The following is a 20,508-nucleotide window of genomic DNA, read 5'->3' on the forward strand; positions in this document are numbered from 1 at the left end:
AGATTGTTTGGGGGCACTGAAAATTCTGAATTTCATTGCTAATTCCTGCTTTAGTTAGCTAGGTAATGACAAAATACCTACAAAGATATATTTTTCTCCCCACTGAAACTGGACCGCACACCACTTACCTATTCTGGAGATGAGGGTCCAGCTCACAGCGTTGCATCACCTTCCCACAGTCCAATCGAAAAGGGCAGAAAACAATCAACTTATCAAGGAGGTTCCGCACCAGAAGGCTGGATTTCCGACAGTGCTGGAAGTGAAGCCTCTTACGATCCATTGGGCAGAAATCCTGTTCTTGCAGGAAATTCTCCAGGCACTTGAAGCAAAATGTGTGGCCGCATGGGGTGTCCAGAGGCTGCAGCAAAGGCTGGAGGCAAATGTGACAAACTAGTTCATCATCCACTTCATCCTGATAATCGTACAAGTGGTTCTCTAGCACCATGTGAGTCTGGCCACACTCACAACACAATTCATTCACAGCTGTGTTTGCGTCTTCAATATTGGGGTCACTCATGATGTCCACACTGTACTAAGAGCTTCTCAATGAGTTGCAGATTCCTTCTGGACACTTTCAGTCAGCGCTTGTCAGTGGCTATTCCTTTACTGTAGCAGAAAGGTAATTTTGAAAAAGAAAAGGCATTAATCAAACATAAATATTTATTCTTACAACAAAGGCAAAATATTACAGATGTTGGAAATCTGAAATAAACACTGAAAATGCTGGAAATACTCAGGTCAGACAACATCTGTAGATAGAAATAGCATTAACATTTCAGGTTGTGGCCTTTTATAATTTATTATAAATAAATAACCAAGGTCATTAGCCAATGTGTCATTTTAATACTTCAGGGTAAAGGTCCAGGTTCAACCGGACAAGAATTACTGGTATTTTTAACGAGTCTGGCAAGTTGCTTGTCAATTTACATCCTCCTCACTAAAATGACTTTTTCAAAGTATTCGTACATGTTAATAATGGGTACACCCTTTACTCAAGTGTCATGTTCAAAATAGCAGTCACGTGACATACAAGCTTTCCCTATACTTGTTTTCATGAAATGGTCACAACGCATTAAACATAATTGAATGACTGATCAATCAGTTGATATTTTGGAAAGGTGGGATTAATGGTGGAATAGTGGTTATGGTACTGGACTAGTAATCCAGAAACCTGGACTGAAGATCTGGAGTCATGAGTTCAAATCCCAGCATGGCAGTCAATTAAATAAATCTGGAATTAAAAGCTGGTATCAATGATGGTGACCACTCCACTTTCTCCTTCAGGTAGCATGCTCTAAGGGGGTATTGGCAACCATGGACTCCCATTGGATTGATTCATGATTATGCTTGGTAAATTAGTGGTGTGGTTTTCCACTGCCTTCAGCATTATGGCTGACCAGGGAACCCTCCTGCTCTTACAGTGTACCATCAGGTGCATTGGAAGGATTTACATGCTAATAATCAACCTGTTTGGCCACGTTTTGAATGCAACTTCTATGGCCATCAACTCCTGAAGTAGGACTTGAACCCAGAGCTTCTGGCCCAGGGGTAGGGATGCTACCACTGTACCACAAGACCTCCTTGTATAAACCCACATGGTTCACTAATGTCCTTACCCGGTCTGGCATATATGAGAGTCCAAACCCACAGCAATGTGACTCACTCAAAGTTCCCCTCTCAATGGCAAGCAAGCCACCCAGTTGTACCAAAACACTACAAAAGGCCTTCATAAGAACTACATTGGAAGAAACTCCTTGGCATCAGATTCAGATACAGCAAAGGCACAACCAGTCCAATCCACCCTGCAAAGTCTTCCACAATAACATCTATGACTTGAGGGAGCTGTTCCACAGGCTAGCCAAGCAGTAGCCTGACAGTCATACTCTCAGAATCATACTTTACAACCAATGCCCCTGTCTCCTCCATCGCCATCCCTTGCTCACCAGCAGGTCAGACCCACCAGAGGTGGTGACACAGTGGTATACAGCCAGAAGGAATGGCCTCAGGAGTCCTCAGCATTGACTCTGGGCTCCAAGAAGTCAAGAAGTCTCAAGGAATCAGGTCAAACATGGGCAAGGAAATCTTCTCCTGATTATCACCTAAGTCCAACCCCCACCCCCTGCCTCCCTGAGCTGATGGTCGGTACCCCTCCATCTTGAATGCCACTTAGAAGCACTAAGGGTAGCAACAGTACAGAATGTATTCTGGTTGGGGGCTTACCATCAACGAGTGGCCTGCTAGTGCCACTACTGATCGAGCTGGCTGATTTCAACTGCCAAACAGGGCCTGTGGCAGGTGGTGAAAGAACCTACTTGAGGAAGAAAGTTACTTGACCTCATCCTCGTCAATCTACCTGTTACAGATGCATCTATCCATGATAGTATTAGTGGTACTGACAAACAAAGTCCTTCTGGAGAGATGAAGTCCCGTCTTCACACTGAGGATATCTCCCATTGTGTTGTGTGCTACTACTACAGTAGTTGGTACTACAGTACCAACAGAGGTAGGCAGTGGTATAGTGGTATTGTCATTGGTCTAGTTGTCCAGAAGACCCAAGGTAATGCTGTGGGGATCAGGGCTCAAATCCCACCAAGGCAGATGGCGAAAATTTGAATACAGTAAAAATCTGGAATTAAAAGACTATGGGCAGAATTTTACGACAGCGGGATTTTACGTTCCTGCTGTTATCAATGAGGTTTATAATGGTACGACGCATTTTACGGCCCTGTCCCTTCCGAAATTGGGCTGTGAAATTCTGCCCCATGAAACCATTGCCAATTGCCATGTGGTTCACTAACCACTCCCTGGCCTGGCCTACATGTGACTCCAGACTCTCAGAAATGTGGTTGACCTCTGAACAAGAGCAATGCTGACATTCCATGAACGAATAAAAAAAAGCAACATTTCACCACAATTGGTAACCTTGTGACCCATTTTATCCCTCACTCTACCAATATCATCACGGCTAGGACCAACCATTAGTCGCAGCCAACGTACCTAAAATTGAGGTGCCAGACTATTGAAGGACTACACACATGCTAAACAGGGAAGCAGCATTCCATTGACAAAGCTAGGCAATTCTACAACCTATGGATCAGATCAAAGCTATGTAATCCTGTCACATCCAGTTGTGAATGGCGGTAGACTATTAAACAACTAATGGGAAGAGAAGGAGCTTCCATGAGTGTGATGGTGGAGCCCAGCACATCAGTGCAAAAGACAAAGCTGGTGCATTTACAAACATTTTCAGCCAGAAGTGCTAAGTGAATGATCCATCTCAGCCTCCTCCCAAGGTTCCCAGTATCATAGATGACAGTCTTCAACCAATTCAATTCATTCCGCTTGATATCAAGAAACGGCTGAGAGCACTGAACACAGCAAAGGCTAACAGCCCTGACAACATCCAGCTGCAGTGCTGAAGACTTGTCCTCCAGAACTAGCTGCGCTCCTTGCCAAATTGTTTTCAGTACATCTACAGCACTGGCACATGCCTCACAAAGTGGAAAATTACCCAGGTATATCCTGTCCACAAAAAGGACAAATCCAATCCGAACAATTACAACCACACCAGCCTAATCCCACTCATCAGCAAAGTGATGGGGGTTATCAACAATGATATCAGGTGGCAATTACTCACCAATAACCCATTTAGCAATGTTCAGTTTGTTTTCTGCCTGAACCACTCAGCTCCAAATTTCATTACAGCCTTGGTCCAAACATGGGCAAAAGAGTGGAGTCCTACAAATGAGGGAAAGAGACTCCCCCTTGACAGCGAGGCAGTATTTGACTAAAGTGAGGCATCAAGGAGCCCTAGTAAAATTTGAAGTCAATGATAATCAAAGGGAAAACTCTCACTGGCTGTAGTCATACCGAACACAAAGAAAAATGGCTGTGGTTGTTGGAGGCCAATCAGTTCAGCCCGGGTGTTCCCCAGAGTAGAGTCTAAGGCTCAGTAATAGAAACATAGAAAATAGGAGGAGTTGGTCATTCAGCCCCTCGAACCTGCTCCGCCATTCAATTTGAGCATGGCTGATCCTCTGTCTCAGCACTCAACGCTCTCTCCCTATACCCCTTGCCGCCTTTAGAGTCCAGAAATCTATCTATTTCCTTCTTAAATATATTCAGTGCCTTGGCCTCCACAGCCTCTGTGGTAGAGAATTCCACAGGTTCACCACCCCCCAGAAGAAGTTTCTCCTCATCTTAAACCTAAATGGTCTACCCCATATCCTGCGACTGTGACCCCCAGCCAAAGAAAATATCATCCCTACATCCAGTCTCTGCATCCCTGTCAGAATTTTATGTTTCAATGAGATCTCCTCTCATTCTTTTAAACTCCAGTGAATACAGGCTTAGTCGGCCCAATCTCTCCTTATACGACAATCCTGCCATCCCAGGAATCAGTCTGGTGAACCTTCGCTGCACTCCTCAATGGCAAGTATATCCAGGTGTGGTCTCACCAAAGCCTTGTACAGCTGCAGTAAGACATCCTTGCTCCTCTCGCAATGAAGGTCAACATACCATTTGCCTTCTTAATTGCTTGCTGCGCCTGCATGCTTGCTGTGATTGGTGTACAAGGACACCCAGATCCCTTCATACACCATTTCTCAAACTACCACCATTTAAATAGTACTCTACTATTCTGTTTTTTCCCACCAAAGTGGATAACTTCACAGTCAGCCACATTATACTGCATCTGCCAAGTATTTGCCCACTCACTCAAACTGCCTAAATGCATTGAAGCCTCTTAACACCCTCTTCATCACTCACATTCCCACTAAGTTTCATTTTGTCAGCAAACTTGAAAGTTTTACTTTTGGTTCCCTCATCCAAATCATTGATATATATTGTGAATAGTTGGGGCTCAAGCACCGATCCCTGCGGTACCTCACCAGTCACTGCCTATCACTCCGAAAAAAGACCTATTTATTCCTACTCTCTATTTCCTATCTGCTAACCAATTCACAATCCATGCCAATATATTACCCCCAATCCCACGTGCTTTTAAGTTTACACACTAACCTCCTATGTGGGACCTAATCAAAAGCCTCCTGAAAATTCAAATGCACCACATCCACTAGTTCTCCCTTATCTATTCTGCTAGTTATATCCACAAAAAAACTCCAGCAGACTTGTCAAATATGATTTCCCTTTCATAAATCCATGTTTACTTTGTCTAGTCCCGTTGATCTTTAACCTCTTCATCAATGACCTTCTTGCCATCATATGATCAGAAATGGGGAAGTTCGCTAATGATTGCAGTGTTCAGTTTCATTAACAACTCCTCAGTTATTGAAGTAGTCCACACCAACATCCAGCAAGGCATGGATAATATTCAGGCTTGAGCTCATAAATGGTAACATTCGCATCACACAAGTGCCAGACAATGACCAACTCCAACAGAACAGAATTTAGCCATCTCCCTTTGACATTCAATAGTATTACCATCACCGAATCCCCCATCAACAACACCCTGGGAGGTTACCATTGACCAAAAATGTAACTGGACCAGCTATAGAAATTCTGTGGCCAAAACAGCAGGTCAGAGATCGCCATTCCACCTCCAAGTTACACGTGACTTGGAAATATCACTGTTGCTTCATCATCACTGGGTCAAAATTTTGGATCTCCCTACCTAACAGCACTATGGGAGCAGGTTCCCCACATGGACTGCAGCAGTTTAAGGCAGTAGCTCATCATCACCTTCTCAAGAACAATTAGGAATGAGCAATAAAATTTTGGGCTTGCCAGTGATGTACACGTCCTGCGAATCAATAAAGAAAAAATGGTACTCACTATCTACAAGTAAAGGAGCATTTTATATTAATACTAGAACATAGGAAAAGCAATTAAAAAAGCAGAGACCCAGCAACTACAAAGAATGCTCTAATTTTACTTTACTAAAGTACTGTCAGTTCCTGTTTGACTTTATCTTTTTCATGCCTCCCTGGCTCAGCACATTTACATTGGAAGTTGATCATTGTTGGAAGCACTGATCTTAATGTGACAACGAGGAAGACCTGGCAGGGCATTCATTAATAGAGTATAGAATCTTACAGCACATTTCTTTTGACAGCGCTCTCCAATTAGTTCCACATCCCTGCTCTTTCTCCAAAGCCCTGCCCCAAATAAATTCCTTTTTCTCTATTGAATTTGCTTCCACCACCCTTTCTGACAATACACTCCAGATCATAACTCCATTTGTTTTAGATTTGCCATCTCCTCTTTGGCTCTTTTGCCAATTATCTTAAATCCGTATCCTCTAATACTGACCCCCATGCCAATGTAAACAGCTTCTCTTTATTTACTCCATCAAAATCCTTCATATTTCAATGCCTATTAATTCGCTACTTAGCTTTCTCTTCTTTAAGGAGAACAGTCACATCTTTTCTACTCTCCATATAATTTAAATTCCTCATCCCTGTGACACAAGGGTTTAAATGCCAGCTTCACTCAAAGAAAACATTCTCCAATTTATTTTTGATACAATGGTTGCAACACTTGTTTGTCTTAGATGTTTGAAGTAAGAGAGTCAAGACATTCAATTCAAATACAAACATCTTGCAGGATTGGATTTTTGAGATTTTGACAAAAGTTTATTTGACAGGTAATGAAATCACTAAGTAACTCAAAGTAACACAAAGAGACAAACTGCATATACAGAAGCTCTGTGCAAAGGAAAGTATTAGGACATCAGGGGTGAAGATTCAACTCTAAATACATTTGACAATGCTAAAGTTTCTGCAAAAATCCACTGTTTTAGGGTTTTTAAATATATTATATACCATATTATATTTACTATATTCTAGTATACGGCAGCAATATGATGCATGCACCACTGAAAACACATCAACGATTTTTAAATACCTTGAGGTTTTTTTTGTTACAGTGATATAAGTAAGCCTGTAGGGGATTCACCAGAACAGTTGATTATATCTGTTTGCAGTCCAGGGTAAGCTTTATGTTGAGTCAAGTGTAAGTATGTCAGGCAAAAATAAACAATGATGTCAGACAGAAATGCATGCAAGTCAGGGTCTTGGATAGCAATCTGGGAATTGACATATTAAAGATGCACAATGTTCATGTCCACTATCTAATGTGGGAGCCCATGATGCAAACCGCATGTGGGCAAGTGAGATAGTGATCCCAGCAGCAGCAACTATCACCTTAAGGTCCTATTCACTTGCAAAAATAATAAAAGACCACATAGGTTTCAATAAATATAGAAAATCTTGCAACTATCTCCTGGGAAAAAAAATAAATTGTTGTTTTCTTGACCCATTTCAATTATTTTTTTTCGGAGCTGGAAATGCAGTACGTGAAGTCACCTATGAGGAGACTATTTTTTTTTTTAAATTCCATTTTAACTAAATGATCTATTTTATGACAGTTATTGAAAATGTGAAGCTCATTCTGGTTCAGCTAGATCACTGCTTAGATTCTTTTTCATTAAACAGGGATCGGTTGAACAATTCTGCCCATTAGAGAAGACTCTAAATTGATGGCCTTGTTCAATAAGTAGTGGGTTCAATTAACTCATTGCATCAGTACCTCTTCTTTTCCATGACATCAAATCAATGAGACTGCTCATCTTTCTTAGTGTGCGCATCCTTGCACAACCTACAGGTTTTAAACCAAAGTTTGGACCACCAACAACTAATTCCTGATTTACCTCACTGACTCATACTCTTTCCAACTTTGCTGGGATCCTGTACTGCAGGCCATGGCCTGTTCCTTTGGTGTTTCTCAATTTGTCACCTCTGACAAATGCACCTTTATATGTTACATTTATATTCAACCACCCGAAAGGTCTTTGATCAGGCCTGTTCACCTATGAATCAAACTGAGGCATCATTAGCTCTGTTCGGTGGAGGCCAGTACCCTTCTAGCTGCTTTCATTCTTTTGCCGATGCATGCACCTCATTAAAGTAATAGTCGCCCATACCATTACTAATTTGGGAGGGGAATAAGAAGCATAGTACCTTGCTTTCAAGCTGCTACGTATCTGTTAGTAACACAATTTGACAATATAATCTTTAGCTGTAGTGAACCTCCAACAAAATCCAATTCTGTGCATACTGCTGGTTATATGGTTACAAGACGTAAAACAATCCAAAGGTCCAAATTACAAGTGGATCAAACTTTGCTATTATCTGTCTCAAGCTTCCTCAGTTGTCTTGCTCTGTAGTCGCCCATTCTGTTCCAGACACTAAGATGCTTCCAAGCTTACCAGAAGAAAGCAAGCCATTAGAAATTATGGAACTCTGACTGCATGTAGCACGCAGTAAAAATGATCCTTTTGACTTGTACAACACAACATGGACTCACCCAATGGCTGGGCTGGTAAAAGACTTTCTACGTGGGGATCTGATCCGCACAGCCCAGGAACGCCCAAGTTTGATCTCTGGTTTCTGCTCAGTGATCAGCCAGGATGTCAGTATGAGTTCTAAAATTAGCCTCAGCACCTCAACAATCAGGTTTTTGAGAAATCAGTCAGTCAATGATTCTATTCCTGATCCAGTGATCCCTCTGGAATGCACATGTTTGAACATGATGCTAGGATAGGGTCAAGCTCAGCTGTGATGATCCCCACAATCAAGTAGTTTGACAGCAACCAGTGACCAGGTTCAGACCTGACAATTGGTCAAGGTACTCAGTGCTCTCAGTAACAGCACCTTCAGGGAGAAGAGAAAAATCAGGGATAGGAAATAAATTACACAATACTGTAAAAATGGGGCAGCATCAACTCAGTTCTAAAGCACTGAACTGAACATAAGGAGAGCTGAAAACAGCTTTGGGCTAAGTCCAGACTACACAAAATAGTAACATTAATAAAATGGCACTTTGTTTCATTGTCACAGAGTTCCACAGATAAATTGCTTTTAATATTCCTTCTCACATCAGGCTGTATGCCAGTTGTACTGGAAACCTACTGCTGTTTCAGTATGTACCGTGTCCTTTACAGCCTATTGTAAGGCAGGCTGCAGGTGATTTTGTATTTTTATTTTGTGGTATCATTTTTTTTTTTAAATGGCCATTTCCCTGAGAGGACCTCATTTGTCCATGGCAACAATGACCATTATATGTAACTGATTGCACAATCAGACCTTGACAGTAAGTTGAAAGGGAAGCAGCTGTTCTAAAATGAAGAATGGTCTTCATTGAATCATAGAATGGCTAAAGCACAGAAAGAGGCCATTCTGCCTTTTGTGTCCATGTCAGCTCTCTGCATGAGGCACTCAGCTAGTCCCACTCCCCTGCCTTTTCCCCAAAGCCCTGCAAATTCTCTCTCCCTGCAAGTGCTTATCCAATTCCCTCTTGAACGCCACAATTGAATCTGCGTCCATCACGTTCTTAGGCAGTGCATTCTAGATCCTAACCAGTTGTTTTGTAAAAAAACCTTTTCCTCAGGTCACCTTTGGTTCTTTCATCAATCACTTTAAATTGGTGCCCTCTGGTTCTCTACCCTTCTGCTAATGGGAACAGTTCCTCTGTCTACTCTGTCCAGATTCCTCATGATTTTGAGCACCTCTATCAAGTCTCCTCTTAGCTTTCACTTCTCTAAGGAGAACAGCCCCAGCTCTCCAATCTACCCATGTAACTAAAGTCTCTCATCTCTGGAACCGTTCTTGTAAATCTATTCTGCACCTTCTCCAAAGCCTTCATATCCTTCCTAAAAAGTATGGTGCCCAGAATTGAACAAAATAATGAAGTAGAGCCAGTGCTTTACAAAGGTTCATAACTTTCTTGCGGTCCTAGTCTAAGCTTCTATCTATAAAGACCAGGATCATGAATATCTTATTGACCACATTCTCTACCTGCCCTGCCACCTTCAATGAATTGTGCACATATACCTCCAGGTCCCTCTGTTTTGCATCCCTTTTAGAATTGTATCTTTTACTTTCTTTTTTCCCTCTCCTCATTCTTCCCACCAAAATGTATCACTTCACACTTCTCTGCCTTAAATTTCATCTGCCACATGTCCACCTATACCACCAACACCGCGTCCTCTTGAAGTCCAACACCATCCTTCTCACAGCTCACTTTACTTCAAAATTTTCAGATGACACAAAACTTGGAAGTAATGACCTGAATGTTAACGGACTTCTGTTATCCCAACAGATGTTGCCTGACCTGCTAAATATTTCCAGCTGTTCTGTTTCATTGTCCTAAAGTGAGTTTTATTTGTTCTTTCAATGCCTTTGTTCAGACACGAATTTGGTTGTTAGGACAGCATATTTCATAAAGTAGTTTATAATGTCAGCTGAGTTTCAGTGATACCACTTTTGCCTGATTCAGATGTTTGCCCCACTCCAGAGATTTGAGCACATAATGCTGGGCTAACATTTCAGTGTAGTACCCTTCCGGTGCCACACTGGAGCAGGTGCCATCGTTTGGATGGGATGTTAAACCTGCCCTCTCGGGGATGACATAAAAAAAATCCCAATACACTATTTGAAGGATAGCAGGCATGTTCTCTCTAATCTTCTCTGGAATGTTCATTTATCCCACATCCAACATCGCTGAAACAGATTATTTGGTCATTTGTTTAATTATTACGTGCAAATTAGCTGCAGTGCTTCCTTCGTTGCAACAGTAACTACACTTCAAACATAGAATATTCCAAAGCCAATAAAGTGAGGTTGTGAAAAGGTACAATATAAATGAAGCCATTTCTTTTTAGTTTATCTGAACTGACAGACAGTGGAACAGACTAATGTAATGTTTCTTATTGCTGACCCATTATTGGAAATGGAGACGGGAAGCATTGAGCATTTTATTAACATCTTATCTAATGAGGTGTGAAATGTGATGAATTTTGTCTATTTGTTTAGAAAGGTTTGCTCCCTCTGCTAGATATAGCAGTATTTTATTAATTACATTTACGTGCTCTCAACCTAGTCAGTAGCAGGTAAGAATCAGCTCAAAATGACCCAAAACGTGGTTTTAGTTGCATTAAATTGTCAATTTCAAGAGAGGGCACGGGATAGGTAATTTGTTAGAAATCAAAGTAGAAACTATATGCCTTTGGATAAGGCTTCTTGCCAGAGGGGAGAGCAGAGGATGCCTTGAATCTGGCTATATTAAATCTGACCCAAGGGTACTTCATGATAAAACTGGATGCAAAAAAGATGTGTTCCATAGTACAGTATATAAATCCCTGACATTGATCACAAAACCGCAATATATATATGAAAAAAAACTAGCTTCAAAATACAGTGGTGAGTATAACAAGCACAGTAGGTGAACATCATATTTAAGTGTGATATTTCCATCACCAGCCATCCTTAGGTTAGACATTCACATTTAAACTGCATCCCACACCATAGGCCATCCCAATAGAATTGATTAACATTGGTCATTTAAATATTCAACTTGCATTCCTCCTCCCCCCCACCTCCATGATATTCCAGACTATGACACTGGCCAAACAATAGGTCTCGAAACATCAGTGTTATACAGTTTTGACAGTTACAATACCCAGTATTGTGTGTGTCATCGTTACTGTAATTTAATACGCTATTCAGTTCTCTGGATTTTCACTTGATGCTTTCTGCTATGGAAATAAGAAAGTAGAAGAAAATCAGTTGCTATATTTAGATCAGATTTCTCGAAATTAATTACGCCTTGTGTAATCAGAACTATGCCAGGAATCCTTGAGGGCAAAATGTCCATCAGTAGTACAGAACCATTTCATAACACAACAAAACAAGGGGAAATGTTGATAATACTGAAAAATAGGATGAGTACTTGAATTATTTATGACTTAGGAGCAGTCTCCCAACAGTCCAAAATTTGTTTGTCAAATCCAAGTTCTCTGTTTTTTGGTCTAAGCATCAAAATGGCATTGGTTTCTACCTAGTGATCAAGTTAGCAAGAGGTAAAAGTAGTAATAGGTGTTTGAATGGCCAACTGACTTGCATTAATGCAGCAGCTTATATTTCTCAAACATCTCAAAATACTTCAAACAATAGATTAGCTTTTGAAGCTCAATGGTGGTTTTGTAAATGTTTTGAAGGGAGGGAAGAAAATTAGCAAAAGAAAGGAAAATCTATAACTATAGACCACCAGAGATTCAATATCTGCATAGCCATCAATAGACTCTTAGGGGACAATTTTCTCCCTGTTGGGTGGGCCGATTGGGAGCGGGGCCAATCGCCGCCATTTTATGTGGGCAGGCCAATTAAGGCCTGCCAAGTGTGACGCGTGCCTGGTAGTGCTCAGTGCTACCTGCGCAGGCGGAGAGAGGAGGGGCCTGCGCTCTATTTGCGCACGCGCAGAAACCTCCCTGAGGCACGGAGCTGCCTCAGAAAGATTAACTTCAGTTTTAAAGTTTACAATAAAGGAAGTTGATAATCATTTATAAATGTCCCCTCATGTGATAGTGTCACATGAGCTGGGACATGTTTATGAAATGTTTAAAAATTATTTAATAAACCCTTCATGAAACCTCATCCAGCCCGTGGATGAGATTTCATAAAAATGCAAAGGCCGCCTGGGCCCTTCGCCTGCCAACTTTAAGATTGGATGGGCAGCCCTGTCAAATTGGTTAATTAGATTATTAATGGCCTTAACAGGCCTTTGACAGTTCGGCAGGTGCGCAGCCAACTCCGGTGCGCACCCATCGAATGAAAGATCGGGACGTCGGGATGCACGCCCAATGTCACCGTGTGTCATTTTAGGCATTGGCGTGCGGGGACAGAAAATTTTGGCCTTAGGGAAATTTACAAAAAACTGTGAAACATAGGCTGTGGCAGGAATCACAATCCCTCTCACTGGACTGCAGAAAATATAGTTTTCGGGTTAAAGGGAGGAGGTGGTTTGAAACGCAACTACCACCATCACTTAATTTCTATCAGAAGTAGGGTATCAGTGCCTCTGGACCAGGGTAAGGAAATTCAGCCAGTATTAGAATTCCAATTCACTATCCAGTCATTCCCCACTAAAGCGTGCCTTAGGTTGGAACAGAATTGAGCTCAGCTGTCATATTCCCTTTAGATAAAAAGCTTAGTGACATTCACTGTCTGAACTCATCTAAAGAATGACCACTAGGGCATAGGTGTAGAGAGCCTGAAACCTTAGCCCAGTGAGAGTCAGGACTCACTCTTTGCATGAGCCAAGTAAGATTCTAAATATCTTTTGTGAAATCATCATGATGGTTTTGTTTGGATTTCGCTTATCTGCATTTCATCTAGGTTACTCATGTGTGTGTTTCACACACTGGATATTGGGGCTTAAAAGGAGCTCATAACGTATGCAAGGAATCTTTGTAAATTTGATCTCTAGTCTAAGCGTGATACTTTTAAATGGATGTTTTGATTTTAATCTGAAAATAATCCAGCAACAAATGTCACAAAATTCCAATTGTTCCATTAGCTCCAAGAATAAGGGACCAATAGCAAGCAACCTCTGTGCATAGCTATTGTAAGAATACCTTTTATCAGAAAGGACACACCTGTCACTATACAAAGTTGTCAAATAACCCTGCCCATTCTGTATAGGAACTGCCTTCACCAGGACAGGATCTGTATTTGAAAGCAGCTGTGAGCCAGCTCTGCTATAGGCTCCTTTTCAAAAAGAGAGGCTTGGCAGCAAGTCAACTTGTTTTCCATTTCATTATCCAGCTGCTATATGCCTGTTGGCTCCATGCAAATCAACATGAACCATCTGAGAAAATGGAAGGAGATCTGCCCACTGCTCCCTGCTTTATTTACATTATCATGACTTGTTCCTTCATTTAATAATGAATAGAATCCCCAAATGTTCGGAAGTTTACCTACAAGGAATGCAGAGAAAGGGCAGTGCAGCAGCTATTAGATGCTACGATTAATAATTTAACAGAGCGTGCTGTGATTTGCCTGCTGAATCATGGCGAAGAGAACACCATGTGATAATGAACATGCATCGTTCATAGATAAAAACAAAAAAACTGCGGATGCTGGAAATCCAAAACAAAAGCTATACCTTGAGTGCCCTACCATCCATTCTTAATTAGAACATTCGTTTAGATAATATCACCAACTTTAACACCTATGTGTTCTTTTGTTCTATTGTTGTTGACATCTTTTGATGATCTGCTTCTATCACTGCTTGTTTGTCCCTACAACCACACCTCCCCCCTCCACTTCTCTCTCTCTCTCTCCGCCCCCCCCCCAACACACCTTAAACCAGCTTATATTTCAACTCTTTCTTGGACTCGAACTCAAGTTCTGTCGAAGGGTCATGAGGACTCGAAACGTCAACTCTCTTCTTCTCCGCCGATGCTGCCAGACCTGCTGAGTTTTTCCAGGTAATTCTGTTTTTGTTATGCATCGTTCATATTTCAATTTCAATCTTCTGAAAGTTAATCTGAAACATGTCTTTGCATACTGATGGTAGGCAAACAAACTGTCGCTGGTGTTAATGGAGCTTTGTATTTGGTTTCAGTTGCCACTTTCTTTTTGGCACTGAAGTAAAATAAATTCACCGCTCCAATGCACCACCTCACACGAGTTATTTACTCCAGCAGAGGTCGGCTTACTCACCAGACCAGGGAATGAAGTTGGGATCTTCCTTATGTGCCTGGCCCAGTAACACACAAGGCTGAGCCTTTAGTAATGGAGTAATCAGGACAGGCTGTGGTCATTCCTTTTACAAGTTTGTGATCTCCAGAGCACACCAGTCTATCAGTACTTTTTCCAAAGAATCAAAGGTGCAGCATGGGACCACTGATAAAATCTCACATTCTGCAACAATAAACTAGGAACACTGAACTCTTAATGAACACCTTCAAAACAATGGGAAAATAAATATAGGCTTGCAAAAAAAAAACTTTAAAATTCTGTCTATTTAGCCCATTGTCAATTTATTCTCTCTGCTTCTAAGACTACTGCTCTCCCCTTTCTCTATTTTCTGTCATACGCTCTCCTTCCCCCATGTCATTTATCTTTCGAAATTTCTTCATTCCTGTGCTCACTTCATTCCTGGATTTATTTTTCATCTAAGTTTCTTCACGGCCTTGCTGCTATCCTATTCCACGACTTATATGCTTTCCTTCACCACCACTATCGACATTGCAGACTCCACAAAAATCAGTAACACGTGACCAAGTTGACTTTTTGTTAAATGTTTAAAAATAAAATTCAAAAAGTTAACATGAGAATGTTTATAAACAAATTATAGGTCTTAATATGATGCCAGTTGTGATGCATTCATAGTATACAAATACCTCTGTACATTCCAGCTTTCCAACCCTACCAGTGAAACAATCGCCTTTATGGTTAATAGGATGGTTTTAACAGAAACTAGGAAAAGGCAGCAAAAACAGTGATAAACTAGCCAAGCCAAGTGTCTAAAGCCCACTTCTGCTAAGCATGTAATGAAGCAGCTTTCATACATTTCATCTCTATGGACTTTCCTCAAACATTGGGAAGCAACTAGAACAAAAGTTGCTTAAAGCTTGTCCAAGCGACAGCCTGTTCTCATTCAACTGTTTTGGAAAAGACTAAATTTTCTTTTTCCTCTGATAATGTCCTCAGTAATGAGAAGGCACCCTACAAAAAAAAAATGGAGCTTCATTACACGTTCATTTTATTACATCCAAGGGATGGAAGCAACAGAACTTAAGCTACAAGTCTATACTGAGTTTGCGGAACTCAGCTATAGTATTAAAACTGACCCAAGTTGCCCCACAAGGGGGTTAAAAATCATGAGCTGGAGACCCCACTCTTAACTGCCAACCAGTGAGTCCTGCTGGAATATGCACATGAACATCAAATGAGGGCACAATTGGGATCAGCTGTGTTGTGCCTCCATGGTCAAATAGGCTACTGATCACATTCATTCTCCAGGTTCCCACATGAAAAATAACCACATGGATGAAAGAAAGACTTGTATTTACATAACACCCCTTTCCTGACCTCAGGATGTCTCAAAGCACTTTAGGTCAATGTAGGTACTCTTTGAAGCACAGTAACTATTTTTTATTCTTTCACAAGATGTGGGTGTCGCTAGCTAAGCCAGTATTTTTATTGCCCATCCCTAAATGGCCTTGAGAAGGTGGTGGTGAGCTGCCTTCTTGAGCTACTGCAGTCCCTGTGGTGTAGGTACACCCACAGTGCTGTTTGGGAGGGAGTTCCAGGATTTTGACCCAGCGACAGTGAAGAAACAGCGGTATATTTCCAAGTCAGAATGGTAAGTGGCTTGGAGGGGAATATGCAGGAGGTGATGTTCCCATGCACCTGCTGCCCTTGTCCTTTTAGATGGCAGATGTCGTGGATTTGGAAGGTGCTGTTGAAGGAGCCTTGTGAGTTGCTGCAATACATCTAGATGCATCTAAATACAATGCATGTAGATAGTACACAATGCTGCCACTGTGCTTCGTCATGGAGGGAGTGGATGCTGGAGGTGGTGGATGGGGTGCCAATCAAGTGGGCTGCTTTGTCTGGGATGGCATCCAGCTTCTTGAATGTTGAGGGAGTTGCACTCATGCATAATATTTACATGGTTGGTCCAGTTCAGTTTCTAGTCAATGGTAACCCCCAGGTTGTTGATACTTGGGTATTGTATTGGAATGGTGGATATTATAATATTGGAAAGGCAGCAGTCAATTTTCACAGAGCAAAGTCCCACAGTGTAAATATGACCAGATAATCTATTTTGGTGATATTGGTTAAGGGATAAGTATTGGCCAAGACACTGAGAAAACTCCCCAGCTCTTCTTCACAGCAGTGCCATGTGATCGCTATCAGCTGAGGTGTCAAAGAGCTGCTTTGGATCAGTGTGCATGGGATCAGTTGAAGAGAAGTTTCAAGGAGGGAGAGGAATCATTTCTAAAATGTAAATCCCCCCTACCGAATCTGACCACAGTCAGTCAGAACCAGCAGATTTTCCTGAACAATGCATTAAATGATGCTTTATGAATAGGTAAGAGTTTTGCAGCTTCTGGAGCTTACGGTGCACCATCCACTGCTGCTGCGAGTGTGCCAGTGTATCACAGAATGATGTTGCCCAAAGGAGCAGCACATGACACCTGTAACAAACTTAATATATTAAGAGACAGAAACATGTCCCCAAATTGATAGATAATGCATATTGTGCTAGATTTTGCAGCATATTAAAATGTGTTCATTGCCATCACAGTAAATCTGGTTTGAAGAATTTCTACTGATGTTATTCTCAGGGCCATCGAGAAGAATTTGGGGGCTTGGTATATCATGTTCTTTGGGGTCCACCCCCAGATGCTGAGTTTTGGTGCCAATGAGTAAAATTTCAAGATTCATTTTTGATTATAAATTGAATGGAAATTAAGAAGTTAGTTCATCATTTAATGAATGAATATGGTTTTAAGTTCATCTAACTGAAAGAAGATCATTTTTCCTGCTCTCTCAGCCTGGTGTCCTGGTAAACATAAATTAATGCCACTTTAGGCTTGGGGCCCTGGTAGAGTTGCATCGACATTCTCTAAACCCTCTTTCCGCCGATGCTGCCAGACCTGCTGAGTTTTTCCAGGTAATTCTGTTTTTGTTTTGGATTTCCAGCATCCACAGTTTTTTGTTTTTACCTCATCATTGATGACTGTTCCACACGAATACTATAAATCAGGGTATCACCGTTGCGTCATAATGACTGGGTTTAATCAAAAGTTGCCCTTTCAGCCACATCTACAGTGACACTTATGTTGTTGTCACCCTTCAGATATCCTCAGGGCTTAATTACTAATGGCTGCACATAATTAAAGAAAACATATGAAAAATTGCAAAGCCACTGCAAACTTCCAGAAAAAAAAAATCCAAAATGGATTTCTATTTGCCAGCCGACTATAAAAAATTCACTTAACAGAAAGTATTCACTTAACTGGAACTGAGTGTTACCATAGTCTATGTTTTAGAAGGCTTTTGGCCAGGTCAGTCAGGGTTCTGTGGTTCGTGTTATTTCTCCATTCACCACACTACTGGAACATAAACAAGCTTTAGCAAACCTTCCTGGCCGCAATGCTATTCAATGCAGACCCGGTAAGAATTCCATAAATGATCCGACTTAAGCAGAATGTAGCCTCTTGCAACCTTTACATGCAACAGGCCTGAAAGGTCACTGCACTCTGCGATCAGCTTCTGTTTCTAGTCTCTCAACCTGGTGCTGTTTATCGATGGAAATCATTCATACTGTAATTGTATAACTATGTTGTCACCAAGCTTGCTTGGCATACGAGCATCAATGTGCTGTAGCGAAAGAAAGGCTACAATTCTGCTTACCGTATGTACACCATAGCAAAATATAATGCTGCTGACTCCCAACACACAAATTTTGTGCAACAAATACAAACATATGATCTCCACAATAGCACTGGAGGCCCATCTTTTTCTGGGTTTCTTGATACAAACTATGGCCTGTTTTGGGGCTATTAATTATCCTGAGTAGATTCAGCATGCCTGATATCATAAAACTGTATCATTACACAACATGCATGGCACAGTACACAGTACAGTGGCACAAAAATAAATCTGGCTAAAGTTGTTATGTGTTTCTATTTTAAATTGTGGACTTTAAAAAAATCAAAGAACTGTCCATACTACCCCTTATTTCATTGCAGACCAATTGAGATGAGAGAGATAAGCACATGCCCAGGTACACTGGGTCACCACTTTCTGAACTAGCTTCTAATAACTCCCAGGGGAATTGGTTTTAACATACCTGCAACCAGAAAGAGCCTTTGTTGACTCCTCTGGGTCATTTTCTAGTGGGTTTTCACCCACTTTTCTCCCCCAGTCATCCCCATAGAAAATACAAATCTTGCTGACACACAGTTCCATGTTGCCTGACATAATTCAGTGCCTCAAAGCAGTCATTCTCCACAACTGAGATATTCAACTGCAGAGGGCATCAGAGACAAGCCTTTGCTTAGGCACAGTTGCTTTGCAATTTTTAAATACATTTTCTTTAATTATGTGCAGCCATTAATAATTAAGGTCCGCGGTTCTCAATAGAAGTGTGACAAGATAATCGTCACTGTAGATGTGGCTGAAAGGGTAACTTGTGAGTAAGCATAGTCATTATGACTCAAGGGTGAAGCATCATCGCTGACCAGGAAAGTCCCAGTCTCAATCTGTGCCAAGTTAGCTGAGCCAAGGCAGGGGAAGGGATGCTACATCTAATGTATATTGCAAGTATAACCTGAAATTGTAAGTGTAGTGAGGCACCTCAGAGTGCCACATGATGACAAAAATTGAACTGTATTGCACTTTATGTAATGTCAATTGCGGGGGGTGGAGATAGTATATAGTAGCAACGTTACTGCACCAGTAATCCTGATGCCTGGACAATGCTCTGGAGACAAGTTCAAATCCCACCATGGCAGCTGAGGGGATATAAATTCAATGAATAAAAAGATCTGGAATAAAATGCTAGTCTTAGCAATAACGATCATGAGACTACCATTTTGTTGTAAAAACCCATCTGGTTCTCTAATGTCCTTCAGGGGAGGAAACCTGCTATCCTTATTTGGTATGACCTAGATGTGGCTCCAGACCTAGAACAAAGTGGTTGAAATTGTGCAGCAAGCCACTCAGTTGCATCAAACTGCTACAGCAAAAAAGCACTGTGGGTGTACCCACACCACATGGAATGCAGTGGTTCAAGAAGGCAGCTCACCATCACCTTCTCAGGGTTGGACAATAAATGTAGTACTGGCCTTGCCAGGAAAACACATCCCAAGAACAAATAAAAAATGAACTGTTACATAATGTACTTTCCAAATTTTATTTAAAAAAGTATATTTGTGTGGGAAAAATTGCTACAACTAATCTCAGTGCCCATGGGTTAGCAATCATGCCCACAATCCAGTGACACCTAAAGGAAGTGGAAACGTGCAGATGCTTGACTAAAAACAAAGGCACACTCAGCTATGAGGTCCTCCACACTTACTCTTATAGCTTACACATGAGCAATAGCCACTTGGGGTGGTTCGAGAGAGTAACTGCTGTCCACAAGAACCACCCAAGTCAATGTACATTCAGCAGAGCAGCAAAAATTGGAGGGCACAAAATTGTTTCTGTTTGGTTTCTGTTCCTTTAATTTGCTCTCTGTAAAACAGTGGCCCATAATTGGATGCGCTTCCACAAGTATTGGCAGGGAGCCATTTAATATATTGCCAAAAGGCCAGTTCCCACCTGTGAGACAGTGATTGCCAGAAAATTGCATGACTGCTAGAGGAATCATTGCCAAGCCCAACATTGTCCCCACAAAATGTAAAAACACCACTTTACACCAGGAGCCAAGAGGCAATAATCAGAAGTTGGAACTCTGCCTAATTTTTCTCATTCTCAGCCCAACCACTGATGAGGAATTGAACCAATCTTGGATCACTCTTATTGGGATGCCAGAATGTACAGTGCATTAAGCCACTTATCGGGTACACTTTGTTAATATTGGGTTTATCTCTGCTGTGATGGCAACAACACAAGTCAAAATACATTACAAGGTGGAGCTACAATACTTAGCAACACAGCAGGACCTAGGTGGGGATCAAACAGC

At 41.4% G+C, this 20,508-nt stretch overlaps 1 protein-coding gene across 2 annotated transcripts in view; it reads right to left on the reverse strand.

Annotated features, from left to right (window-relative positions):
- Positions 1-20,508, reverse strand: part of lnx2b (ligand of numb-protein X 2b) — a 74,953-nt gene that overhangs the window by 48,276 nt on the left and 6,169 nt on the right. For both annotated transcript variants that reach the window (XM_041195648.1, XM_041195647.1), the window contains exon 2: positions 129-606. In XM_041195648.1, the coding sequence (XP_041051582.1) occupies positions 129-517 (389 nt within the window). In that variant the 5' untranslated portion in view covers positions 518-606. The remainder of the gene's footprint in view (positions 1-128; positions 607-20,508) is intronic.

This window comes from Carcharodon carcharias, chromosome 9, assembly GCF_017639515.1.
Source record: "Carcharodon carcharias isolate sCarCar2 chromosome 9, sCarCar2.pri, whole genome shotgun sequence".
In the NCBI taxonomy this organism is placed as follows: Eukaryota; Metazoa; Chordata; class Chondrichthyes; order Lamniformes; family Lamnidae; genus Carcharodon; species Carcharodon carcharias.